General features: G+C 54.0%; 1 protein-coding gene across 2 annotated transcripts in view; it reads left to right on the plus strand.

Annotated features, from left to right (window-relative positions):
• Window positions 1–23,874, plus strand: part of SORL1 (sortilin related receptor 1) — a gene marked incomplete at both ends in the record, with an annotated part of 47,460 nt that overhangs the window by 15,511 nt on the left and 8,075 nt on the right. Inside the window, 29 exons of one of the 2 annotated variants that reach the window (XM_082009907.1) lie at window positions 20–189; window positions 365–557; window positions 753–870; window positions 1,396–1,469; window positions 3,240–3,328; window positions 3,435–3,613; window positions 5,050–5,236; window positions 6,312–6,440; window positions 6,654–6,739; window positions 8,471–8,643; window positions 8,867–8,998; window positions 9,525–9,616; window positions 10,383–10,629; window positions 11,092–11,230; window positions 11,879–12,052; window positions 12,227–12,340; window positions 13,143–13,265; window positions 13,932–14,051; window positions 16,778–16,903; window positions 17,129–17,236; window positions 17,690–17,821; window positions 18,080–18,211; window positions 18,938–19,072; window positions 19,450–19,605; window positions 20,180–20,329; window positions 20,732–20,860; window positions 22,370–22,496; window positions 23,053–23,222; window positions 23,740–23,852. In XM_082009907.1, the coding sequence (XP_081866033.1) occupies window positions 20–189; window positions 365–557; window positions 753–870; window positions 1,396–1,469; window positions 3,240–3,328; window positions 3,435–3,613; window positions 5,050–5,236; window positions 6,312–6,440; window positions 6,654–6,739; window positions 8,471–8,643; window positions 8,867–8,998; window positions 9,525–9,616; window positions 10,383–10,629; window positions 11,092–11,230; window positions 11,879–12,052; window positions 12,227–12,340; window positions 13,143–13,265; window positions 13,932–14,051; window positions 16,778–16,903; window positions 17,129–17,236; window positions 17,690–17,821; window positions 18,080–18,211; window positions 18,938–19,072; window positions 19,450–19,605; window positions 20,180–20,329; window positions 20,732–20,860; window positions 22,370–22,496; window positions 23,053–23,222; window positions 23,740–23,852 (4,017 nt within the window). The remainder of the gene's footprint in view (window positions 1–19; window positions 190–364; window positions 558–752; window positions 871–1,395; window positions 1,470–3,239; window positions 3,329–3,434; window positions 3,614–5,049; window positions 5,237–6,311; window positions 6,441–6,653; window positions 6,740–8,470; window positions 8,644–8,866; window positions 8,999–9,524; window positions 9,617–10,382; window positions 10,630–11,091; window positions 11,231–11,878; window positions 12,053–12,226; window positions 12,341–13,142; window positions 13,266–13,931; window positions 14,052–16,777; window positions 16,904–17,128; window positions 17,237–17,689; window positions 17,822–18,079; window positions 18,212–18,937; window positions 19,073–19,449; window positions 19,606–20,179; window positions 20,330–20,731; window positions 20,861–22,369; window positions 22,497–23,052; window positions 23,223–23,739; window positions 23,853–23,874) is intronic. The other variant, XM_082009908.1, reaches the window with a different exon arrangement.

Here is a 23,874-nt window from a genome sequence, read left to right on the forward strand (position 1 = left end):
TGTCATTTACATCCCAAAGGAGTATTACGTTGCCGACGCCTCGGAGGACCAGGTGTTTGTGTGCGTCAGCCACAATAACAACCGTACCGACCTCTACATCTCGGAGGCGGAAGGCCTGAAGTTCTCCCTGTCGTTAGAAAACGTGCTCTACTACAGCCCGGGAGGAGCTGGAAGCGACACCTTGGTCAGGTAACATGGGACGCGCCTAATCGGCCCTGGTAAACAAGAACGTCGGCCAAAGCCTTTGTAGTTTTTGGCTGTCTTTGATCAAAGCGTTGCTCTGATCCCCGGGCTTGACAGTCCCACACTCCCCAGACCCAAGGAGGCTGCGATTCACTGATCCCATCTTTGCTTTTCCTCACAGGTATTTTGCCAACGAGCCCTTTGCTGATTTCCATCGCGTCGAAGGCGTGCGGGGCGTCTACATCGCCACCCTGATCAACGGCTCCTTCAGCGAGGAGAACATGCGCTCCGTCATCACCTTCGACAAGGGGGGCACCTGGGAGCCGCTGCAGCCCCCGGCGCAGACGCGCTACGGGGAGCGGATAGACTGCGAGGTAGCGCGGGGCGGAAAGGGGCAAGGCGGGGGTGACCGTGGGAGAAGCTTCCCCTGCAGAAGAGGCTGAAACAGCAATCCCACCACGAGGGAGTCCTCCCTCACCTTTCCAAGCGGGGAGGGCCGGACTAGGTGGGACAAGGGCATGGACGAGCACAGGGCGGAGTGTTAACGCCACTGTGTTTGGCTTTTCCAGTTTTCTCAGGGCTGCTCTCTCCACCTGGCCCAGCGCCTGAGCCAGCTGCTTAATTTCCAGCTGCGTAGGATGCCCATTCTCTCCAAGCAGTCGGCGCCAGGGCTGATCGTCGCCACCGGTACCCGCTTTCCTTCCCGCAGTCGCAGGGGGGTCACATGTGTTGTTGTCAGGATGTGAAGAACTTGGCAGCATCTAGTTTGTATATGCAGGTTACAAAAATGCCATTAAATTGTGCGCTTCGATGTCCCCTTTGCTGCCGCAGTCCCCGTACGGTTATTATGGCACGTACGTTTTACTGCAGCACGGCGACATGACAAACCTTGCCCACTTTATTCCGGTCCTCTTTCCTGCTGCTATCCACGGGAAGGGTTTCTTAAACCTACAGAAATTACTGTTTGTCCTGCTCTTTTACTGAAGAAAACGCTCACAGGTCATTTGATCATGTTTATAGCCATGCGTTTTTCTCCAACTGCTTTTAGAAGTTGTAATAGTCTTTAAAATATTTGCTTTTGAAGGGATTAGTTTACAGTATGAAAAATCAGCACTTCCATTGTTGTCATTTTGCTATTTTAGAGGTGTCTGGCTTCATTTTAAACAATCGCTTTGCATTTGTCGAGAAGAATAATTCCTCTCATTCTTCTAGGCTCCATCGGCACGAATATGGCAAGGAAAACCAATGTCTACATCTCGAGCAGTGCTGGAGCAAGGTGGAGAGAGGTAAGGCCGCTCTTTTGCTTGCCGGCTCAGCCGAGGCAGCGGTGCAGCAGGTAGGACTTTGGCAGCGATATAGATAAGTGACGTGCAGCTCTTGGGCATTAAAGGTGACCTCCCCATACGCATCCAAGAGCTGTAGCTGTAAGGTGCTGAATGTCCCTTGAGAGCGAGGCAAAAAGGTCTTCAGGTGAAGGACCAGGCAGGGCTTGGCACAGAGGTGAACCTCTTGGTCCACTTGGTGAAGGTGGTGGGTCGAAACGCAGGCAAGCTCCCTCCTCTACTTCTGTTTTTCAACTGGCAGGACGTGCCCACGGCACAGGTCAGCTGGCCCCTTTTAGATGGGACTGACAGACAGGACTTTGCATGTGAGACTGCCTGGAGAGGCTCCGGCATCTTCCAGAAAAATGAGACGTCACCCTCGGTTTATGGGGAGTTTGATGCCATTTACTAAGTGGGTGTTCTGGCCTGCGGCGGTATTTGTGGTCCGCCTGCGCATTCTGCTGCGAGCGTAATATGGTATTCCAACATCTGCAAGCCATTTAATCCCGTGAATTAAATGGCCTCCTTTTCCTCCCCTAAGTGCTGCGCGGTCTGGGTTAACGTCTGGGCAGCTGCAGTGGCGGCGGCGTGCCGCAGGTCTGGCTGCTGCCAAAGCCGACCGCGGTTCAGAGGCTGGCCCCGGCTGAGAGCGTGCGCCTCCAAAATTCAGCTGGGGAGAGGCCGCAGGAACCCGACATTTCTCCCTGCAGGAGCCTTGTGGCAAAATGGGAGCACTCGGGGCCGGGAAGGGTATCCGAAAGCCGAGACTTTCGGGTGCCAACTTCCCCTGGCTCGCAGGCAGGTTTGCACTGAAGCGCAGTTAAAACCTGCCAAGGAAGCCGGGGACCGTGGTTAACAGCACCGAGCTCCTGACTTACTCGAGCCCTTTGTATCGCGAGCGGAGGAGCGGAATGACCCAGCGCTGCGGTTCTTCAGCTGAGAAGCAGTAACGCAGCTCCTTCCTCTCGGCTTTGGCAAGCAGCAGGCTGGAAGGCTTGTTGCTCCCCAGACCGCTGGTACGGTCTTGCAGCACAGAAAAGAAAGAAACAAGGCATTCGGTGCCAAGCGCAGGAACGTCCCCGAGCGCGTCAGCGCGTACTCCGAGCGGAGTCAGGCACGTACATGCTCTCTATTTTCATCCTGTGCTGGGCTCCCCGGGTAGGACAGCAAAGGTGATTTGGCGTTGGTGGTCACTAGATAGAGCTGGAGATGAGCATGAAATATGACAAGTTTCTTTCCACGAGATGGATGTATGGACCGTCTCTGGGGCTCGTTTTTGCACGCCACGGCCCCGCTTCTCTTTGGGCGTTCAAGAAACCTTACGGCCTGAAACCTAAAACTTATCTGGGAAGGTGATGAGTCCCCGCCGAGCGCTGGGAAAGCCTTGCAGACATGACAAAGAGCTGCACACTAAGGAGGGAGCGATGGGCTCCGGCTTCACGTAATGGTGCGTTGTTAATTCTTCCCCTGCGCATGGCCCGGGAGGACCTGAGTTCCAGGGCGCAGCGCTGCTCTTAAACACATCGAAGGAAATTGGTCTGGCTGCTCTTGACAGCAGATGTTGGCCCATAAACGCTTGAACCTTTGTCGCCTCCAGATACTTGGCTCAGTCCAGGCGACCCAAAACGTTAGCTTGGGTCAGGCAGCATTTCTGACAAAGCGTGCTTTCCCGCCAAGCTTCTCCCTTAATTCAACGCAGCTCTGGTGAACCCCTCAGCACCGTTTCTCTTCCAGGCGCTGTCTGGACCCCACTATTACACCTGGGGTGACCACGGCGGCATTCTTGTGGCCATTGCACAAGGCACCGAGACCGACCAGCTCAAGTAAGTGGCAGGGCGGGGGGATTGCCTCTGGGGCTCGGGCTGGGAGAGAATGCCCTGCGGTGGGCAGGACTCGCCCCCGGCAGCTCTCCCAGTCCTCTTTCTCCAGGTACAGCACAAACGAAGGGGAAACCTGGAAAACGTTCACTTTCTCGGAGAAGCCGGTGTTTGTGTATGGCCTGCTTACTGAGCCCGGGGAGAAAAGCACCATATTCACCATCTTCGGCTCGTACAAAGAGAACGGCCACAGCTGGCTGATACTGCAGATCAACACCACTGACGTGCTGGGTAAGGGGACGGGCGACAGAGCCATCGCCGATGGTGGTTGTGCAGGTGGGCGAGCCGTCCTGTCTCTGCCCCGTGGCTTTGCAGGTCACGCACGCTCATAAGCCCTCACCTGAAACCAGCCGGTCCCCGCGCCGCGCAGCCTGCCCCGAGCAGCCCTGTGCGCGCAAGTGACATTTTGCTGTACCGTCTCCAGGGGCCCAAGAGTGAGGAGAGGCCGTGGGAGAGGTTTTTTGGAAGCCCAAATCGACCTAGAGACCTCAGGCTACAAACCAAACTATTTAGTTTGATTCTAAGGCACCTGGTGTCCCACTGAACGAGCATGAGAAGTTGGCCACCTAAATACAAATGGGGCACGGAGGAAACCTTTGCTGCTTTTGCCCTCCGTCCTGTTTTCCAGCAGGAGACCCCAGAGAGATGCCCTCGAGTCCCGTTAGCAGCAGCCTGGCCCCACTGCCCCGGCGGTCCCGCAGGAGCTGGGGGAGAGAGGGCATCGCCTGCACGGGCTGCGGTACTACCGACCGTGTTCGGGTGCCCCGTCCCTTGCGTCTCCCATCCACATGGACGTGGCTGCCGAAGGCGCTCGCATCCCCTGCGCTCTCCCCATACCCGCTCCCTCCTCGCTGAGGGATTTGCTCAAAAAGGAAAGGGGGAAAAAAAACACCTTCTGAAGGCTTGTGCCTATGAATGTTTTATAACCCATTTCAGCTTTGATTGCGAGGCAGCCTTTTAATCAAAGAGCAGTTAAACCCAGCAGAGGAATTTGCTTGACTAAAATTTATAACGGATTCCCTTGACGTTTTGTTAGAAATGGATCTGTTTGGTAACCAGAATGACTTCATTTAAATGAGGCGTTGCAAATTCTCTGTCACCGTGACAGAGCTGCTCGTTGCCTCCTGTCACCGAGTGCCGCTGCACGCTCTGAGCTGAAAGGCTTTCTGCTTGGTCTTTTCTTTCGGGCCAGGACTAGAGCCTGAGCCTGACTAGAGCCAGGACTAGAGCCTTCCCCCCCTGACTAGAGTCGGGGGGAAGCCACTTTTTTGTGCCGGGGGAGGGTGGGGAGAGGGAAGGGGCAACGGGCATTATCGTGGTGCAAGGGTGGGTACCAGCACGCCCGCCCTCACTCCGAGCGTCCCGGGTCTCTATGCCGCTAGTCGCGGCAAGAAGCCAAGGTTAACGCAGCCTTCTCGGAGGCCGGGCTGCCTGCTTGCAGCCTGCGGCTCCCCCGAGAGGCCTTTTGCACCTCGTCCGAGAGCAAGGCTCTCCGCATCCCCCCAGGCCCCAGAGCGCGGCACTGGCGCGGGACACGGTACCGTGCTTTGCACTACCTTGCCAGCAGCGACCGAGGGACATCTGCGGCTCTCTTGCTTTGGAGCCCTTGGTCTGGGGTGCTGCAAGGACTGCGCCTTTCTTTACCCCAACCTTGTCGCTTCGCTTAGGGGTCCCTTGCACAGAGAATGACTACAAACTGTGGTCACCGTCCGACGAGCGAGGCAATGAATGCTTACTGGGGCATAAAACCGTTTTCAAAAGGAGGACTGCTCATGCGACCTGTTTCAATGGGGAAGATTTTGACAGGCCTGTCATGGTCTCCAACTGCTCTTGTACAAGAGAGGACTTTGAATGGTAAATACCAATTAATTTCTTTTAGTCTGGATTATACGTCTGAGATAAATATCTGTGACCAATCGCTCAAAGTGAGCAGACATCCAATTTACTTAGCTCTTTATATCGTTGCTTGATTTTATAGCAAAGAGGAAACTAAATAGACTGAAAACATCCTTTCATTAATAATGGGGCATAAGACTTAATTAATGTCTTCAGAGCCTCTGAAAGGTTCTGTAGAAGAGGTAAGTGTTGTTAATCCATCACCTTCTTTCAAACGACAGTGGACAATTTCCCGTCACACATAGAGATCCTCCACTAAAACGCTTAGTGACCCTTTAGCGGCTGGGGTGCAACTGGCCCTGCTATATCGCTTCACCTGAAATTTGCGTGTTGCTGACACTGCGCCGCTCTCGGTATTAGGAAGTGCTCTGGCAATCGGATGCAAAGGTTTGGGGTTAGTAAGGGAAATGCTTTTCAGGGACCAGGCTTTCGGCAGGGCTCACGGCCAGACTGCTCCAGTGCCCGGTACACACAGTTAATAAGGACAGGAGTCTGGACCTGCCTGTCCGATGCAGGGACAGAGGCTGGAAAGGGGTCTGACTCATCACAAGCAGTCTGGGAATAGGGCTGGTGGGATCCGATTCCTGCCTGGGAATTGCAGCCCTGGGCTCCCTGCAGAATCGGACTGACATAACCTTTTCCAAAGAACAGGCGCGCTGTAACTCCTGCTTTACCGACAGGAAAAGCCAAGACGTACACCGGTGTCCTAAGCCAGCTAGCAGGAAAACTGGGGCTTGCAGCCCGATTTCGAGAGCGCTCTGGCTCCGCTGCGCCTTGCTGCCTTACCTACCCTAGTCTGCTCAGCCACCGGCAGGCTTCTTTGCAAAATGTTCTTGAAACATCCTGAAGACAGAAGCTGCCTGGCTCTAAGATATTATTGTGCAGCTGAATGCTGGTAATAAAGGAATGGACTTCTGAGATAACTTTGGGGTCTTAAAACTTCTGGGCAAATATAGAGGAGAGTAATAGTATAGCATGGCTGCACTTTTTCCTCATCACCCTGCCCTCCTTAACATCTTTCTTCTCCTTGCAGTGATTTTGGCTTTAAACTGAGTGACGACTTATCATTAGAAATTTGTGTTCCCGACCCTGAATTTGCCGGGAAACCGTACGACCCGCCAGTCCCTTGCCCTGTCGGCTCAACTTACAGGAAGACTCGAGGGTATGTGTTGTACTCAGGAGGGGAACCTGATCTTCCAAATTCTGGGGTTTAAGCTATCGGTGATTAAAAAACCCCAAACAACAACAACAACCCCAAAACAACAAACAACTCCCACAAAAACCACACGCAAACACCCCATGAGCGGCAGTAAACGAATTGCATGTTTAGATGTGCATTTCTGTGAAATAAACTGCCTGGCTATATGTGTTGCAGCTACCGAAAGATCTCAGGGGACACTTGTACAGGCGGAGACGTTGAGTCGCGGCTCGAAGGGGAGCTGGTACCGTGTCCCCTGGCCGGTGAGTACACACAGGATTGCTTCGGGCACAAGGGCTTCATACGTAAAACCTTTGGCTGGTGCCTGAGGGACCATGCACAAATTCCCAGAGGGTTCTCGGACAAAACCTATGACACAGGAGCTGAAATGCCTCAGTTACAAATCCATCATCTCCTGTCCTGTTCAGGGCCTGGAGAGCTTCTGAGGGGCCTGCTCGGGAGCAGCATCAGCCTGCGGTGCAGAGCTCTCTCTGCTCCGGAAGTCACAGGAGGCTGAAGCCCTCAGAGCAGGAACCCGCTTTTATCCCCGTCACATCCTCACTGTAGCAGGCCTGAACCCAACCAGAAAGACACAAGTTAGGCCAAAGACAGCCCCCCTTGGGGAAACCCTCGGGAAGGTGCTGCCCTGAGACGGGTTGCCACACGCAGTTAACGACGGCTTTTTGAGGCCAGATCAGGGCAGATGCTGCCTTTCAGTCCTCACACCTGTGCCCGCCAGACTTCACCTCCATCCTTAGTTTCTCCTCTCAAATGTACGAGACACAGAATCAGTCTCATGCCCCTGTGCTGCCAAAGTTATTTGCATTCTGCTCATTACAGCTTTAATTTAATCTGCCGTCATGAGCCGCGTGATTAGCATGCCACCACACAGCAGCTCGAGAGAGAGTGCCTGAGACAGGGAAGAGGCTGGTGTAAGGGATGGGGCGGCTGAGCCAGCGCTGCGGGCAGGGCGAGCCCAGGGCCGTGGCTGAGCTAGAGCCATGGGGCTGCAAAGCGGGCAGCCCCACCAGCTTGAGGTTTCCCTGCACCGACCAAAGATTTTTCAGGGTGCAGAAGATACTCCAGAGGCAAAAACGGCCCAGCGGGCACCTGGGGAAGCGTTCACTCTACTGGGATTCATGCCAATGTCGTGCTTAGTTTTCTTCCTCGTTCAGAGCCCGACATGTTATTCATCCCTCTGAGCCCTCTTAAGCTATTTGGAGAGCTGTGTTAGTCACTCTGAGAAGGGTCCTGCCGATTGAAAAATAAACCTACAGTCCCCACCAGGCTCGGCTTTGAAGTGCCATGTTCCCAGAGTATTTGTTGATGGTCCTCAGATCTGTGTTGGCTCGCACCATGGTAACGCTTTCATGTCCAGTATCCGTTTCGTATCTCTGTATAATCTCATTAGGGATGCGCAGCCAGAGTTACTTACTGACAGGAGCTTTACTCATTAATAGCATTATTGGACTTTACCGGTAGTGTGCTAGTGCCCGGGAGACTTTGTCCCAGACCAGGATCCCGTTACGCTGGATTCGGCACAATTTAGAAACAAAACTCACTCTGGGATATTTACTGCAGTGCTGGTGTCCCCTAGGACTCGCAGATGTACATCACCCCCACCTTTTTTATGAGTTTTTTCAGGAATAGGAGATCAGTATTTTGTTTCACGTTGGCAGCACCCTGACGGGGGAAGGAAGGGGTCATGACAGATTTTGCTGTCCTTATCTCCTCCTTCAGCCCCTGGAACAAACAGAGGCCGCAGCATGTTCCCGGGTGCTGGTGCGCACGGGACCCGCATAAGGCTATTAGGGTGTTCGCATTAACCTAATCCCACCGAGACAAAGGGCCTTTGCCTCCCTTACGCTGAGGTGCTAAAATATGTGGTCAGGGGTAAGACAAAAATACCTGGTATTTTCTTTTTGCCCGTCCCCCACCCTGAGTAGTCTAAAACGGCCAGAGGCATCTAAACAAGGCGCTCCCTGTTCTTGCAGAGGAGAACGAGTTCATTCTCTACGCCACCCGCTACTCCATCCACCGCTACGACCTCGCCTCTGGCATCAGCGAGGAGCTGCCCCTGGCCGGGCTGCGAGGGGCAGTCGCGCTGGACTTCGACTATGACCACAACTGCTTGTACTGGGCCGACGTCACTCTCGACATTATACAGGTGAGCCGGGGAGCGGAGAGGCTGCCGCAATGCCGGCCGCCCGTGTGTGTCGTTGCTGCCTTGCGCCGGGGGCAGGCTTCGTGTACGCACTCCAAAATACAAATGTTTATCTTGGGTATTCCTGCTCTCCGAGCTGTCTGTTATGGCTTGCCTCGCACACCTGACCGCGCTCCCCTTGAGGCTGCGGAAGTTCTTCATCTTGTATCCTGATTTTTTTTTCCAGCGCCTTTGTCTCAATGGCAGCTCCGGGCAAGAAATAATCATAAGCACTGGGCTGGAAACAGTGGAAGCTTTGGCCTTTGAACCTCTCAGTCAGTTGCTGTACTGGGTCAATGCTGGGATTCCCAAAATTGAGGTAAAGCTGTGCCCACACATGCTACAAAGAGGTGATTGTGTCAGTGCGTCTTTGAGGTGGCTGGGCCCTAGGTTGCCTGCTGCCCCCCTGCCCTCGTTGCTGGGGGGTCACTGCTGAACACTGACCCTCGTCCCACGTGCCGCTTGATTCGATCTAATTGCAAACAGGGTATGCTAACATTCAGCCCTGTGTGCTTAATCCGAGGTCAGTTTGCAAGGCTGAATCGCATGGCAGAAACTGGGGAAAAAAGCAACGTCCTTGCGCAGTACGCACAGCCAGAGTGGGGTACGGACAGAGCGCGGCGGCAGCCGGCTGCTCGCTCGGTCACACAGAAACGTCAATAAACACTTCGATCTATCCTCCTTTATCACCTGCTTCACCGTAACTGCACCCTGTGCCCATGGCAGCTATTTTATTAGGGAGCAGTAATTACCTGCCACAGATTTTATGTAACGTTAATCAGCGCAATTGCCCTCCGTATCACCCGCAGTAAACGCAGCCATCCTGTTTTTGGTTACGACTCTAGGTTGCCAACCCAGATGGAGACCTGCGGCTCACCGTCCTCAATTCCTCGATACTTCAGCGACCCAGAGCCCTCGCTCTGGTTCCCCGGGACGGGTAAGAAAGGATAGTCGGGTGCCTTGGTATTCCCCAGGGGAGCCGTGCTGGTACAGCCCCTCCTGCATCGCTACATTCACAAGAGGCGAACATGAGGGAGAGCACTGCATGGAAAGCTTTGTGAGGCTTCACCCTGAAAGGCGCGATGTGGGGACGGCAGCGGAGGGTGCGGGCGGCGCGGTGGGGTACAGCTCACGGTCCTGCCCCGTGGAGCCCGCTCTTGCCATCGTGCGCCCAACTAAGGAGCAGTTGGGAGCAGAGATCACAAACTGGTTCTTTCTTTCAATTAAACCACTGTTTTCCTACCCGTACATACATACTAGTAAATAACTTTTCCTGCCAGTAAAACCGGTCTGGTCAGTGGAGAAAACTGCAGTGACACATGAGAAACTGAGCTGTGCTCAAATTCAAGAGCCAAATGCAAGTCTTTCTGAGTACTGCTTTGCTGCGGCTGCTGCGCTGCAAACATAGCGCTGACAAACCTGAGCTGCCTTTAGCTGTACGTGCTAAAGCAAAGCAGTTCAACGCAAGGTAACCTACAGCTGCAGCCACACCGCAGAACCCGCAGCTAAATAAGCTTCTCTGCTGCTTTTAGATCTGCCGGTGGCATTCATTAGAATTGCAAATTGCTCCTTTGCCAAAGGCATGTCTTGAAAGAGATGTGGAATGTAAAGAATTCAAACCTCTGCTTCATAACCTGTTTCCTTTTGATGTTTTGATGAGCTGCTTTGTTATTCTTTCATGTAACCTCTCTGCCTCTTGTCAGGTTGATGTTCTGGACAGACTGGGGAGACTCCAGAGCCGGCATTTACAGAAGCGACATGGACGGGTCATCGGCCGGGTGCATCGTTTCGGAGGGCGTGCGGTGGCCAAATGGCATTTCTGTGGATGACCGCTGGATCTACTGGACCGAAGCCTACATGGACAGGATCGAGAGGGTCGACTTCAATGGGTTGCAGCGATCCGTGATCCTGGATAGCCTCCCGCACCCTTACGCTATTGCTGTATTTAAGGTATGTACGCGGCAGCTCATTTCTATAGCACGTGCGTTCTGAGGTTGGTCTGTGTATGAGACGAGTGGTGGAGGAGCATCGAGTATGCTGGATTCGGAGGGTAGGAGCCGGTGTGATGCTCTCTTTCTGCTCCTGGCGCCTTCCCACGAACCCTTGAAACGAGCAGGCAGGTGCAGTTGAAACCGGGACCAACATCCGAGAGACGCGCAGCTTTCCCAAGCAGCTGCGCCGCGCCATCTTCCCCAGATTGTTTGCCTCTCAGCAGATGGGACTGCTGCTTCCCTTCCTGCTCAAATCCCGGCCCGGGTCTTCCTCTTCTTCTGCCCCTTGGGTTGGGGAGACTTCGCACTCCCGGTTGCCCCGCGCAGCGGGGCTGTTAGGGCGGCTTAGTGCAGGTAACGGCCGACAAGCACGGCCCCGGCCGCACTGCTCCTCGTGCTTAGAGCAAAGCCTGTGTTTCAGAATGAAATCTACTGGAACGACTGGTCACAGCTGAGTATTTTCAGAGCATCCAAAAACAGCGGCTCAAGAATGGAGATCTTAGTCGGCCGATTAAATGGGATCATGGATATGAAAATCTTTTACAGAGGAAAGACAACAGGTAACCGCATCAGCATGCAGATGATCTTTCCTGTGATTTTGAGATGTGCTTGTCCCCCATTTCCACAGGTTCCCAGGCCACCGGGCCATCCCAGCTCATGTTTCATGAGCCTGAATATATCCCCATTCCTGCGGGGTTTGAAGCTCTCAGGCGCCATCGTAAGGAATGTGTTTCATGAGCAGCACACCCTGCTTTTCGGCTGCCGGGAGAGATACTCCTCATCAGGGAGAGAGTCCATAGGGTGGTCAGCTGTGGTGGCACCTCATAGTTTAGGTCACAGACCATGGCCTTTCCATGCAAGTGCTGTACAGGCCAAAAAAAGAAAAATATAGGGTCTCAGAGCTGCACCAACTTTGTCCTCCACTTAGTCATCCACCTGGGCTGCGATAAGGTAGCTTCATTTTCAGATGGCTTTAAGTCCAGTCAGCAGCCTGCAAGAGACAGGGAGGACATTTTGAAGTCACTTGACCTCCCTGGAGCAGATGGCTCTGTGCATTTCTAAGGCCATTCCCAGCACTCGCAGCCACAGAGCTGTCTCCTAACGGGGGTCTGAGCCCAAAGCCTGGGACGGAAGGTGAAATTGGGCTTCCCACGGTGTCTCCAGCCCTCGTCCTGACGATAGCCCTTTCCTCCCCGCCCGTGCGCCAGGGCAGAACGCCTGCATCGCCAAGCCCTGCAGCCTGCTCTGCCTGCCCAAGTCGCACAACGGCAGGAGCTGCAAGTGCCCCGAGGGGGTGTCCAGCACCGTGCTGCCCACAGGGGAGGTGAAGTGCGACTGTCCTCACGGCTACGTCATGAAGAACAACACTTGCATGAAGGAAGGTAAAACCACACTTGGTTCTTGCTGCTGCTTTATGTCGAGAAGGGGTGCTGCTGTTGCAAGAGGTCGGCATCACCTCGCCGCTGCCGTTTGGGTGAGGAGGAGTACGGCCTGTCTTCTGAAAGCGCAGCATCACGCCTCATGCCAGCTTGTTTTTGTTTTCCCTTTTGCACCAGAAAACACGTGTCTGCCGAACCAGTACAGATGCTTCAATGGGAACTGCATAAACAGCATTTGGCAGTGTGACAACGATAATGACTGTGGGGATATGAGCGATGAGAAGAACTGCCGTAAGTGTCCTGCGGTGGCATTTGCCCGTCCAAATTTAGATGTCTGCTGTGTTGGCGTTGCACCTGAGCCGATGGGCCATGCTCCCGTCATAGTCAGGGAGGGCAAGAGGCGCTCTGGGGGTGCAATTCATCTCCTCCTCGGGTAGACATTTGAAGCTAGTCGGATGAATTGCACCCTGCCAGGGCCAATATTTCCTCCTTGACCAGCTCACGTGAAAATGTCTATAACTCCTCAAGACCGATGCCAGCTCTCCTATGAGGGCATAGGTTTGTCTCTTGCAGTAGTTGTCTTCTGAGGCTGATGGAGGGCACAACCAGTGCTGAGGAAAAGAGTGCAGATAGGCAGTGACTTTCTGTCTTCATCGTGCGGGCACAGGCCTCTTGTTGAGCTAATAAGTTCACACATTAAAGATGGAGATCACCTTTTTGAGTAAAATTAGGGGACCACCAATGCGTGCAAGAGGGGCAGAGCCTGAAGGGTTTGGATTAATGCACTGTGGAAAAAGGGCCAGGTTTAAAGTTAGGAGTCGGCAGAGGCCCCTGGCTTACGGGCGGACATGGCGGGCTTCAGTCCTGTCACTGGACAGACACCTAACACCTCTCTGCTCTGCTTTATACCAAATGCCTAATAATGGCCATAAAATACAGTAACAGTAACTCAGGCTGTATTGAGCAAAGCTTGCAGGATGCTGTGGCTCTGCCCTCAATTCCCTGCATTAAATGCACACACTTGGGTGGCAGGAACCGTTGTCTAAGCGTAACCTCAACCTTAACCTCCTTCTCCTCCTGCTCACCGCATTAGCCACCACCGTGTGCGACGCAGAGACGCAGTTCCGCTGCCAGGGCTCGGGGACCTGCATCCCGCTGTCCTACAAATGCGACCTGGAGGACGACTGTGGGGATAACAGCGATGAAAGTCACTGTGGTGAGGGCCCTCGCTCAAACTTCCTTCCCCATCCCTGTGCAGGCGTGGAAAGCCCAGCAGCATTGTGGGGCAGGGCTACTCACAGATGCTGTAGGGCAATGCTTCGCCAGGATCCCCCTGTTCATCCTGCCTAACAGCCGCCGCCTCCCATCGTTTACTGGGTACTGGGAAATGAGGGACAGGAGAAGAGAGCAGGACCATGCGCTGGTTCTCCCCCTCGCTGTGGTCCGGCAGGGAGACTGTTGTACCGTTATCATCCGTCTCTCCTGCTCTGCTCCTTGGGTACTCCTGTGACCCAAAGTCAAATATTTGGTAGAGATTACAAGCTGACTTCGGGCAGCTGCCCAGCAAGTGCACGGGAGGCATGGGTTGCTCAGTGTTGTCATGTTTGCAGCCATCCACCTCCAGCTTAGCGATTCGGAGAGGTGGGGTGCTGAATTGAAGGAGAGAAGAGGTCGCTAAGCAGCAAGGTGGTAGCTCTTGGTCGTTCAGGGCTGGGAGCAAGGCAGGAAAACCTGCTTTGAGGACGAGACTGCTGTGCAGGGCTGCGTAGGCTGTTGCCTGTGACATATCAGCCTCCTCTCCTCGGTCAATAGCCCACGTGAAGCTCTCCTCCTCCTCTCTCCTGGCCTCAACAGCATCTGAACCGTGTGTGCTTGTCTGCAGAGGCTCACCAGTGTAGAAACGACGAATTCAGCTGCAGCTCAGGGATGTGCATTCGTCTTTCCTGGATGTGTGATGGTGATAATGATTGCAGGGACTGGTCCGATGAAGCAAACTGCACTGGTAAGCACTTTGACATGATCGATAACCTTCTGTTGCAAACACTCATCATTTACAGTCCGAGGTGCTGTAAGACATCAGCCAACGTCTTGTGCCTCAGCATCCCCGCTTGTTAGCTGAGCCACCCAGCAGGGCAGCCAGGCAGCCCGTAGCTCGGCTCGGGGTGACGTAATGCTCCAAAAGCAAAGGGTTTCTTTCCTCCGGTACCTTCTATTAGGAAAAATTATTAGGAAATATAGGATATTACGAAAAATTTCTTCACCGACAGGGTGATCAAGCATTAGAACAGGCTGCCCAGGGAGGTGGTGGAGTCACCATCTCTGGAAGTGTCCAAAAAACGTGTGGATGTGGCGCTTCAGGACATGGTTTAGGGGACATGGTGGCCTTGGGTTAGTGGTTGGACTTGATGATCTTGAAGGTCCTTTCCAACCTTAGTGATTCTGTGATTCTACAGGCCTTAGAGCTCGCTGTGAATTTTGCTGACTGCTTTGCGATGCTCGCACAGCGATCCGGCTTCGCTTTTGGCTTGCAAGATTGCTCCGACAGGCGCGTGTTGCTGCGGTGGCCGCAGAGCCATACACCTTCTGTGTACCAGCCGGCGGCGGCTGTGCCTTTGAAGCCCCATTGAATGGGGAAGCGGGTCTGTGGCTGCCGGGCAGCCAAAGGATGCTCCTGCACAACAAGGGCTCCATTGTTGCACAGAGGCAGCCGACAGGCCAGTGTGCGCTGATCGCATTTCACAGCTTGAACTTTGACCGTTTTCCTGCCATTAGCTATGTTGCAGAAAACAGACGTGTTCTTTGCGGCTTCTCCACATTTAACTGATCTGAAGGAGAGGCAGATTTAGTTTGGGAAGCGGCTTCTCTTCTGAGCGGCCTCATCTTGTTCCGTGGGCTTGGAAATCTAAAGAGGGCGTCGTGAATATGGAGTCACACGTGGAAGATCCACTCTTGCTTTTCCTCACAACTCGTACAGAGGAAACCTCGTTGCCAGAAATAGTATTATTCCTAGTCTATGCCTCTTGTGCAGCAAGTCCAACACCTGTGAGCCTCATTCTCTATTTGCAGTTAAAAGTCACAAAGCTCAACTGTCCTTAGAACTGCAGGGTAAAACTGGTGTCCCTCAGCAGTGTCCTAAGGTTAACACCCAGACAGAGCCCTTTCCTCATCAGAAAAGCCAACAGATAACAATGTATCGCTTATTTCCATCAAAAAACCCCAAACAACCAAAAACCCCCAAAACAACCAAGCCAAAAATCTAGGTATTGGCATGAGAAGAGAGTTCTGAGAGTAGGCAGCGCTTCAGTCCATCAGTGAAAGGCATAAAATCATATTTGCAAAGCGTTACACAGAAGAGTTCAGATAACAACAGTGGTTTCCGTGCCATGTGGCCGAGATCAGCCCGTCAGAGCAGACGGGCTGGTGGGGCCGGGGGAGCCCCGCGGGGCCCACGGGAGCTCCCGGCGATACCAGCGGCGGCTTTGCTCTGGCCGCGGCCCCGGAGCCTTTAGGACAGACAGCGGCACTAGCTGCTGTCATGGGGCTCTGGCACGAGGCTCTAGGGGATCCCTTTCAGGCCTCCCCGCTCCTGCGTGCTCACCCCCTGCGGCGTTTGCCGTGCCTCAAGCGTACAGGGTTTGTAGTGTGGTGCTGGGGATCCTGGTCGTTAGCATTCCGAGCGCGTGGCTATATACAAGGAGGTTTAATTTATATTGGTAACACTTATCTCTCACGTGAGCTTCTCCGGAGAGAATTACTACGGGAAAGGAACGTACTTCAAAAAGTGTATCGCGTGTGCAAAGTCTGAAGTTGAAATTATCTAAGAGGATCACAATTATTTGAGAAACATTTCGTCCGACTCCACCGGCTGCAATTATTGCAATTTAGATAAGAATCTAAAATAATTACATTTCACAGTGAATACTACTGAGACAAGATTGTAGCATTTTGAAATATCTGCAAGTGCACATCACTCGCTAACCTAAAATTCGGTAGCACATGATTTAAGTTGAACATTGCTTTTCTTCTCAATAACGACGAGGGCTCTCCTGGTTGAAGACAGGTATTTGTCTCTAAAGTGACATCGTAGACTAGATTTCAACCAAGACACCCCCCCCGGCAGATATTTTCCTGACGGGAGCCTAAGGAAAGCCAGGGCCCTGTTCCCTTGGAAATCCAAGGAGAATTGTATTTCTGTCTGCTTTGGTAACTTGGAAAAGCCTTGCCTGCCTTAAAGGCTGTCTCTGGGTCTTGTCCTGCCCTGCTCGGGGGACCCTGCTGCTCCGCCAAGGCTTGCTTGCTCGCTCTGACGTTTCTTGCCATCTCCGGCAAGATGCCACTGCTGTCACCTTTGCCCACACACGCCGGGGACTGAGATCAAAGAGAGAGAGGCTCCTGATTTTGGGAGAGCTTTAGGGGGGCTCGCTAGCCTCCGAAAGCCATCCCTGAGGCACAGCAGGCTGATGAGCAAGCGCGGCACAGGGAGGAAAAGACCACGGTGTGACTCAGGGAGAAGCCGGACTCCCGGCAATCCCTTGCCTGGGGCCCATGGCGGGGCCGCTTGCGCTCTGGAGCTGCCCTTGGGGCTGGGACCTGCCACGGCGCAAAGTCCTGCTGCGGGCGGAGGGAGCAGGGGTGTGTGGTGGCGGGGCCCGACTCGACACGCGTCGCAGCTGAGCGGGGAGGCGGCGGCCCCCCGCGCTCAGGCGGTCCCCCCGGCTCTGGTTTCAGCAGTATACCACACCTGTGAGGCCTCCAGCTTCCAGTGCCAGAACGGCCACTGCATCCCGCAGCGCTGGGCCTGCGACGGTGACGCCGACTGCCAGGACGGTTCTGACGAGGACCCCGCCAACTGCGGTAACGCGCGCCGTGCGCGGAGGGGGCTCTGCCGCGGGGCGGGAGGGATTTCTACAAACTTGCCGAGATAAACCTGCAGCAAACTCGGGGGATCGACTCCCATCCCTCCAAAAGCAGGCAGACAAAGGGAGAAGGCAACTGGGGCTGTGCCGGGGCTTTTTGTGGCTAACTAAAGGCAGCTTTAAAAAAAACCCCACACAACATCCACCCAATTCTGAATTTCAGAAAAAAAGTGCAACGGCTTCCAGTGCCCAAATGGCACTTGCATCCCAACCAGCAAGCACTGCGACGGCATCAACGACTGCTCTGACGCCTCGGACGAGCAGCACTGCGGTGAGTACCGGGGGGGACCCGGCAGCGAGGGCTGACAGCCTTCACGGTCTGCCAGAGCCTGTCTCGCTGGGAGCACAGCCGTGGTGAGATAACGGGAAAGCCTTAGTTAGCATTCATGAGCCCCCTGGGAAATCGGCTGCTCTGCGGGGGTCAGCAAAAGACGCGGCAGCCAGGGCTGCGGCGGATAGGGAGGGTGCGCTGTCGGGAGCTGTATTGAGGGGGGTGGCCAAACCCTTCCTGGCGCCTGTGCCAGCCCGGGTGTGCCCCGATGTGCTCTCGGGTGAAGGCAGCCTGGGCAGGGACAGAGCTCCAGCGATTTGTCTTGGAAACTTTCTGTAACTTTCCGAAATCCGGCCACCGCTGAGGTCTGTGCAGATCACAGCGGGTGGCATTCCTGGTGCCAAGGACAGGAGAGGTGCCATCCCCTCTCTCCCTGACCTCCCATTTCTCCAGAACCCCTGTGCACCCGCTACATGGATTTTGTGTGCAAGAACCGACAGCAGTGCTTGTTCCACTCCATGGTGTGTGATGGCATCATCCAGTGTCGAGATGGATCGGACGAAGATGCCAACTATGCTGGCTGCTGTAAGTGTGATCTTGTGCATCTTTGCAAAAGAAATGTTGGATAGAGAATGAAACCAGAGGCACAGAGAGGAGAGCGCATTCCCCAGCATACCAGAAAGCTGCCAGATCTCTTAAGAGGTGGCTCTGGACTGTAATGCCCTGCTTATAAATCCGTGATTGCCTTTAGGCCTGCTCATTCCGTTGTCCTCAATGACGAGCTTCCTTCAAGCCCTTGGTCTTTACACTAAACCACTGGTGTCTCTCTGTGCTGCCCTGCAGCCCAGGACCCTGAGTTCCACCGGACCTGTGACCAGTTCAGCTTCCAGTGCCAGAATGGTGTGTGCATCAGCCTTGTGTGGAAGTGCGATGGGATGGATGACTGTGGCGATTACTCGGACGAAGCAAACTGTGGTGAGCAGTACCTCGGGGTCTCTTGTCGTCATAGTTCCATCCTCCTTTGAATTTCAGGAGCATAGAATACTGGCTTCTTCATGTTTTACCTGGGCACTCATGGATATAGTGTATATATATATCTGTGTGTGTGTAGCGCTCTGCTTGCACATCGCAGAGTGTCTTACATGGAGATCGGTATCATTTTCCTCATATTGCAGGTAGGTAAAGTGAAGCACACTGAAAATCCAATACGGCTGACATATCTTGCAGTTGACTAAGTCATATGTGACCATATTTACTCCACAGATTCCCAGCCCAAAGCAGACAGGCATTTTCATCCACACACAGTATTTACCATTGTTCCCTGGGTAGCTGTGGGAGCTGTACCCAGCCAGATGAGGCAGCTGCGTCTTCATTTCAGAGTTGCAGGGTTTGCTTCTCCATTTCTGCCATGCTCTGTCTGAATTTTACTTTCAGCTCTGGTTCTGAGATCATAGGTGGTGTCTGGCCATGAAGCAGCCAGCGCACAAACGTAATAGTGGTGGCAACAGGCTAGCGAGGGCCGTGAGAAATGGGGACACTGGAGATGAAGAGAAAGGACCCTGCTGGTGCTGCTTGGGCAAATAGATAGGGCGATGCCCTCTGGGCCAGCCGTAGCCCGGCCTGAGATGCTTCCACACCTCAGTTGTGCAGACGACTGGTGAGATAACGCTGGGGCTCACAGGACTCTCCTCTCGTCGTCAGAAAACCCAACAGAGGCCCCAAACTGCTCCCGGTACTACCAGTTCCAGTGCGGGAACGGGCACTGCATCCCCAACCGGTGGAAGTGCGACGAGGAGAACGACTGCGGGGACTGGTCCGACGAGAAGGACTGCGAGGGTAAGGGCACATGGCGCGCTGCTCGCGGGAGCCCGGGCCGAGGCTGGCCTGAGGCGTGCTGAAGGACCACTCTCAGCATCTGCTGCCTTCCCGCAGGGCCGCTTGGGACGGCCCGCACCAGCCCCCGCGGCTCCGAAAATCCCTCATGAGTGGGCTGTGTGCACACTCTCGTGCATCCTTTTACTCTGTGGTTTTGGAAATCCTGATGAGGAGCTGTGCAGATACGACACAGATACAAACATCGGGCTTGTAACGCCTTGCCTGCTCCCCACGTCCCGCCGCTGACAGCGGCTTTCAGTCTGCTGGGAACAGGCGCAGCTTACAGCCCCTACGCAGGAGCAGGCCTCTCAGATCAGCTCTGAACGGTGTGTTTTTAGGTTCTCCGATTCATCCCATTACTACATCGATCCCACCGACATGTTTACCTAATCACTTCCGTTGCAACGGCGGAGCCTGCATCGTGAACAGCTGGGTCTGCGACGGCTACAAGGACTGCAGCGACGGCTCTGACGAGGAAGCCTGCCCTACTTCGCGTAAGCTTTTCTCTTCCTCACCCCTTTCCTTTTTCTGTAGGACCACATCTGCACGGACTGTCAGCCTGTCAGTCTCAGAGCCTTGCCAGGTAACAGGACTAAATTACACTGTGGTGTAAACACCCGCTGTCTCCTCTCTCCCTGGGGTCAGAGCCCCTGCCATCAGCTGGGACACTGCTCCAGCCCCGTGGGAGGCATGAATTACTGCCACAGGTCCCTGCTCGAATGCCGTTGTGGCTGAGACTGTGTAAGATCACAGAGAGTGGGGCTGCGGGGTGGCTTTTTGACTCACACCTACGCTGAGGGTAAAGGAGGGTTTTTTCTCGCTGCAGTCCTCGCTAAGGCTTGCCAAGCTCTGAGCCGGTGCAGGACATCCCCCGCAAGCTGGTGCTTTTCCAGTCCTCTCCCGTCAGGAGAGAGGATGGCTCGGGCGTCGTCCCAGCAGCAGCCGTCTACCTGGGAAGAGATTGCCATCTAGTGGTGTCGGGACCTGGGGACAGGGTTTGGTCCCTTCTGGTGGCAGCGGCAGCCTGGCTGGGCCTTGGGTGCTTTCCTCACTCGCTGCTCTGTGCAGGACCCAACGTGACGGCCACCTCCCCGGCGCTCCTGGGACGCTGCAGCAGGTTCGAGTTCGAGTGCCAGCAGCTGCACAAGTGCATCCCCAACTGGAAGCGGTGCGACGGCCTGTGGGACTGCCAGGACGGCACGGACGAGAGGAACTGCCGTAAGTGCAGGGACGGGAGAGCGTCTCGTCTGGCTCTTTCTGTTGGGAAGCTCTTTGTGAGGACGGGGAAGCCACCGAGGAGTTTTACTGATGGTGAAATCCTTTCCGTAAATGCAGCATTACAGTAAAAAAAGGAGTAAAAAGCCCAAACCACCAGTGCTGTTCCCATTAGAAGTCCAGTTGTTGTGATGAGCTCCAGGTTCTTCTGATGCCACCATGCCAGAAGATGCAGCCAGAACAAGATAGCTCTATGACCGACACGCTCTGCCTGAGCTCCACTGCTGACATGCAGCCACCCCAGCATCGCGCCTGCTTTTGAAGCAGCACTGGCACTGCAAACAGCCCAGTGCTGTTGAGAGAACTTTCCTGCCTTGAGTTCTGAAACTGTTCTGCCTCTTTCAGCTACTCACAGCACCCTGTCATGCCCTAATGGTTATAAATGTGAAGATGGAGAGGCCTGCATTATGGTCACGGAGCGGTGTGACGGATATCTGGACTGCTCAGACAGCAGTGATGAGAGGAACTGTACCGGTAAGCAGCAGCCCTCTCCCATTTCTCACACAGAGGTGCTCTCCTGGCTACGTGACCTTTCATTCACAATGTCCTAGACGTATCTGCCCCTCTTCAGTTTTCCAGGCTACCTCCTCGCCCATTTATAACCAGCTAGGTCAAACTTCCAGGCCAGCTTCTGCACTTACAATTAGTCTTCCAGCAGCCTCAGACACAGAAAAGCAACTCGAGGATGGGTAGGAGCAAAGCTGTCTATTTTACACGACCCACAGGGGAAGCAATAGTCTCCAGCTCTACCCTCCTTTGCAAGGTGACCCTGGGAGCCATGGCACGTACCTTGCTGCCATCACCGGTCCTCCCACATTGGCCTTCAGTGGCCCTGCGGAGGCAGGCGGGACGCACGCAGCAGCCCGCCCTGGGCAGATAACAGCGATCGATCGCTGTCTCTGGCCAGCCATGAGATTCAGCCACTTTCCTACTGAACTGCTTGGGGGTTTGAGCATCAATTGGGTTTTAGTTCTTTAATTAAATATTGATTGGGAGAGGCTAGCAGGTTCAGGAGAGGGGGAAGGAGCTGATGAGATTCACGGCTTGCCTGCTACACCAAGGGGAAACCATCTCTTTTCCCTTGGGCAGCTTGTCTTGTCGTACCTGTCTGTGAACCATCATGCCTGCTGGGTTTCATTTCCAGTTGGTTAAGGAAAGCGAAGCAGCAGCAGTTTGGGTCTGCTCCGCTTGGTTTCTGTACAGCGCCAGGAATGAAGCTGAGCACCTGAGCGGGGCCAGGCCACAACGCTTGGATATGGGCTCCGACACACGGTCCCCAGAGAGAGAGAGCGAGCAGGGAACGGCCTAGCAAGAGCAGGGCACAGATTTGGGCCATTTCAGATCAGCACCTCCAGTCCCCACGCCTGCCGGCGCTGGATTTCACAGTGCTGTTATCCCCTAAATGCCTCTCCCAAGGTCAGGCGGCAGTTCAGCCGCAGAGCTCACGTCAAGGCAGTCCCCGGACTGTTGCCTTAATTACCAGCCTTCGCTTGGGTCCTTCTGCTGAACGCGAGATGTGCTAAGGAAGGCCACGCAAAGGCAGGCCCTGGGCGGCTTACAGTGACCGCACAGCTTCATCGCACAGGTAGAAGAGTGACTTAGCTTGCACCGATCAGTTCACACTTGTACACTTCCAAAACGATACTGAAGAGTATTTCATACACAGCCACGCTTTATCTTTCCTTAGGGGAAAGGGCATGCTTGCATGATGCAGCATACAGGCAACCAAGACATTTTGGGGAGAACTAAGAGCACCAGGGGTACGTTCCTGCTCTGAATTGCCTTCTGACGAGCCCGCTTTTCTCCACTGATAACGCCCACCTAAGCTGCACATCTAATTTGAATGGTGCAGATACTCCCTTTGGTCATACTACTGCTTTGACCTCCACATGTTGTTTGTACTACGAACATAACTCCTGTTTCTCTTCTGGGCAAAGGGCTTGTTTCCCACCGATAGACTAACTTTTCCCATCGCCTGCTTAGATGACACAATCGTGTACAAAGTCCAGAACCTCCAGTGGACGGCCGATTTCTCCGGCGATGTCACTCTGACGTGGGCTCGGCCAAAAAGAATGTCCTCGACCTCCTGTGTCTACAACGTCTATTACAGGTACACGCCCATTACGCTGCACAGCCCGTTGCTATTCGTATCAGGTAAAGGCTAGGAGGAGCGCGAGCGCAGGTACCAGCGCGCCCGTGTTTACAGCAGCATACCGTACGGAATCGGGCCTGAGAGACCGAGAGCTGCGCAATCTGCTTCTGCCTAGAAAATCTTCTAATACTTGGTTGCAAAGGAGACCCAAAAGAGCTGTAACTAGGGGCCTCTTATGAAAAGCTGTATCTGTTTCCTCCGTGATTGTTTACTCAGACAGTAATGTAGCTATATTTGGGCTTTTTTTTTCCACTCGGGCCTCATCTTTGTGGGACTGCTAATGACGAGAACAAAGTCAAGAAATTAGACCACAGCAGTTATAGAAAACCTCAGAGGACGATGTCACTAAGTCACTAAGCCGTGTTTAGTTCAGGCTTTCAAAGAGCATCTTTTCAAGCTGGCGGTGTGGCTTTACAGAAAAGAAAACCAAGCGGACAGCTCTTAATATACAGATAGTTTCACCCTTTGTTACTAAACACTGTCCTGACTGCAGGGGTGTGACTCTCTCGTGCAGGACCGTGGGGGAAAGTGTTTGGAAGATTTTGGAAACCCATAGCAACAAAACCAACAGTGTTTTGAAAGTCCTCAAGCCTGACTGTACCTATCAAGTGAAAGTCCAAGTGCAGTGTCTCAGCCGAGTCTACAACACCAACGACTTCATCACCCTCCGGGCACCCGAAGGATGTAAGCAGACCTGCACGGTTGTATCAGTGACCGAAGCATGCCGCTTCGGTTTAGAAAGCAGATACCGCAGAGGCGTCCCTGTTATGAACAAAAGGAGTCTTTCCACAGGCCTGGGAATTGTGCTGGACTGGGAAAAAGGGCTGTGGGTTTCCTGCCTAGAGTCACCAACCTGCCCGTGACTTAGTGGTTTAGTATTATTGGGAAGGTCATTCTCACTGTGCAGCGCTGAGCCTGCGGGACTGTTCAGTACCGCATGCGAGGAGCAAGATCTTTCTAGCTGCAGCGTGGAGGTCTGGTCAGGGAAGGGATACAAAATAAAGCAAAGAGCTTAGTAAAATCTTGGCTTCACCACAGTTACAGAAACTGCTTCATTGCTCCAGAGGGAGGTGAAAGGGACTTGGGACACTACTGCAGGAATCCCCGCTTTGTCCCAGCCTTTCAGGGAGACCCTGCTTTTCCCCGTGTGATCTGGACACACAACCGCAACTGCCACTAACACCTCTGTTTCTCTCCCTAGTACCAGATGCTCCCTTTAACCTCCAGCTGTCTCTCAAAAAAGAAGCTGAGGGTGTGGTGATGGGCTGCTGGAGTCCCCCTGTGAACGCCCACGGCCTCATACGGGAATTCATCGTGAGTCCTGCTGCCCAGCGAG

The sequence above is a fragment of the Phaethon aethereus genome, assembly GCF_964289735.1.
Source record: "Phaethon aethereus genome assembly, chromosome: 23".
NCBI lineage: Eukaryota > Metazoa > Chordata > Aves > Phaethontiformes > Phaethontidae > Phaethon > Phaethon aethereus.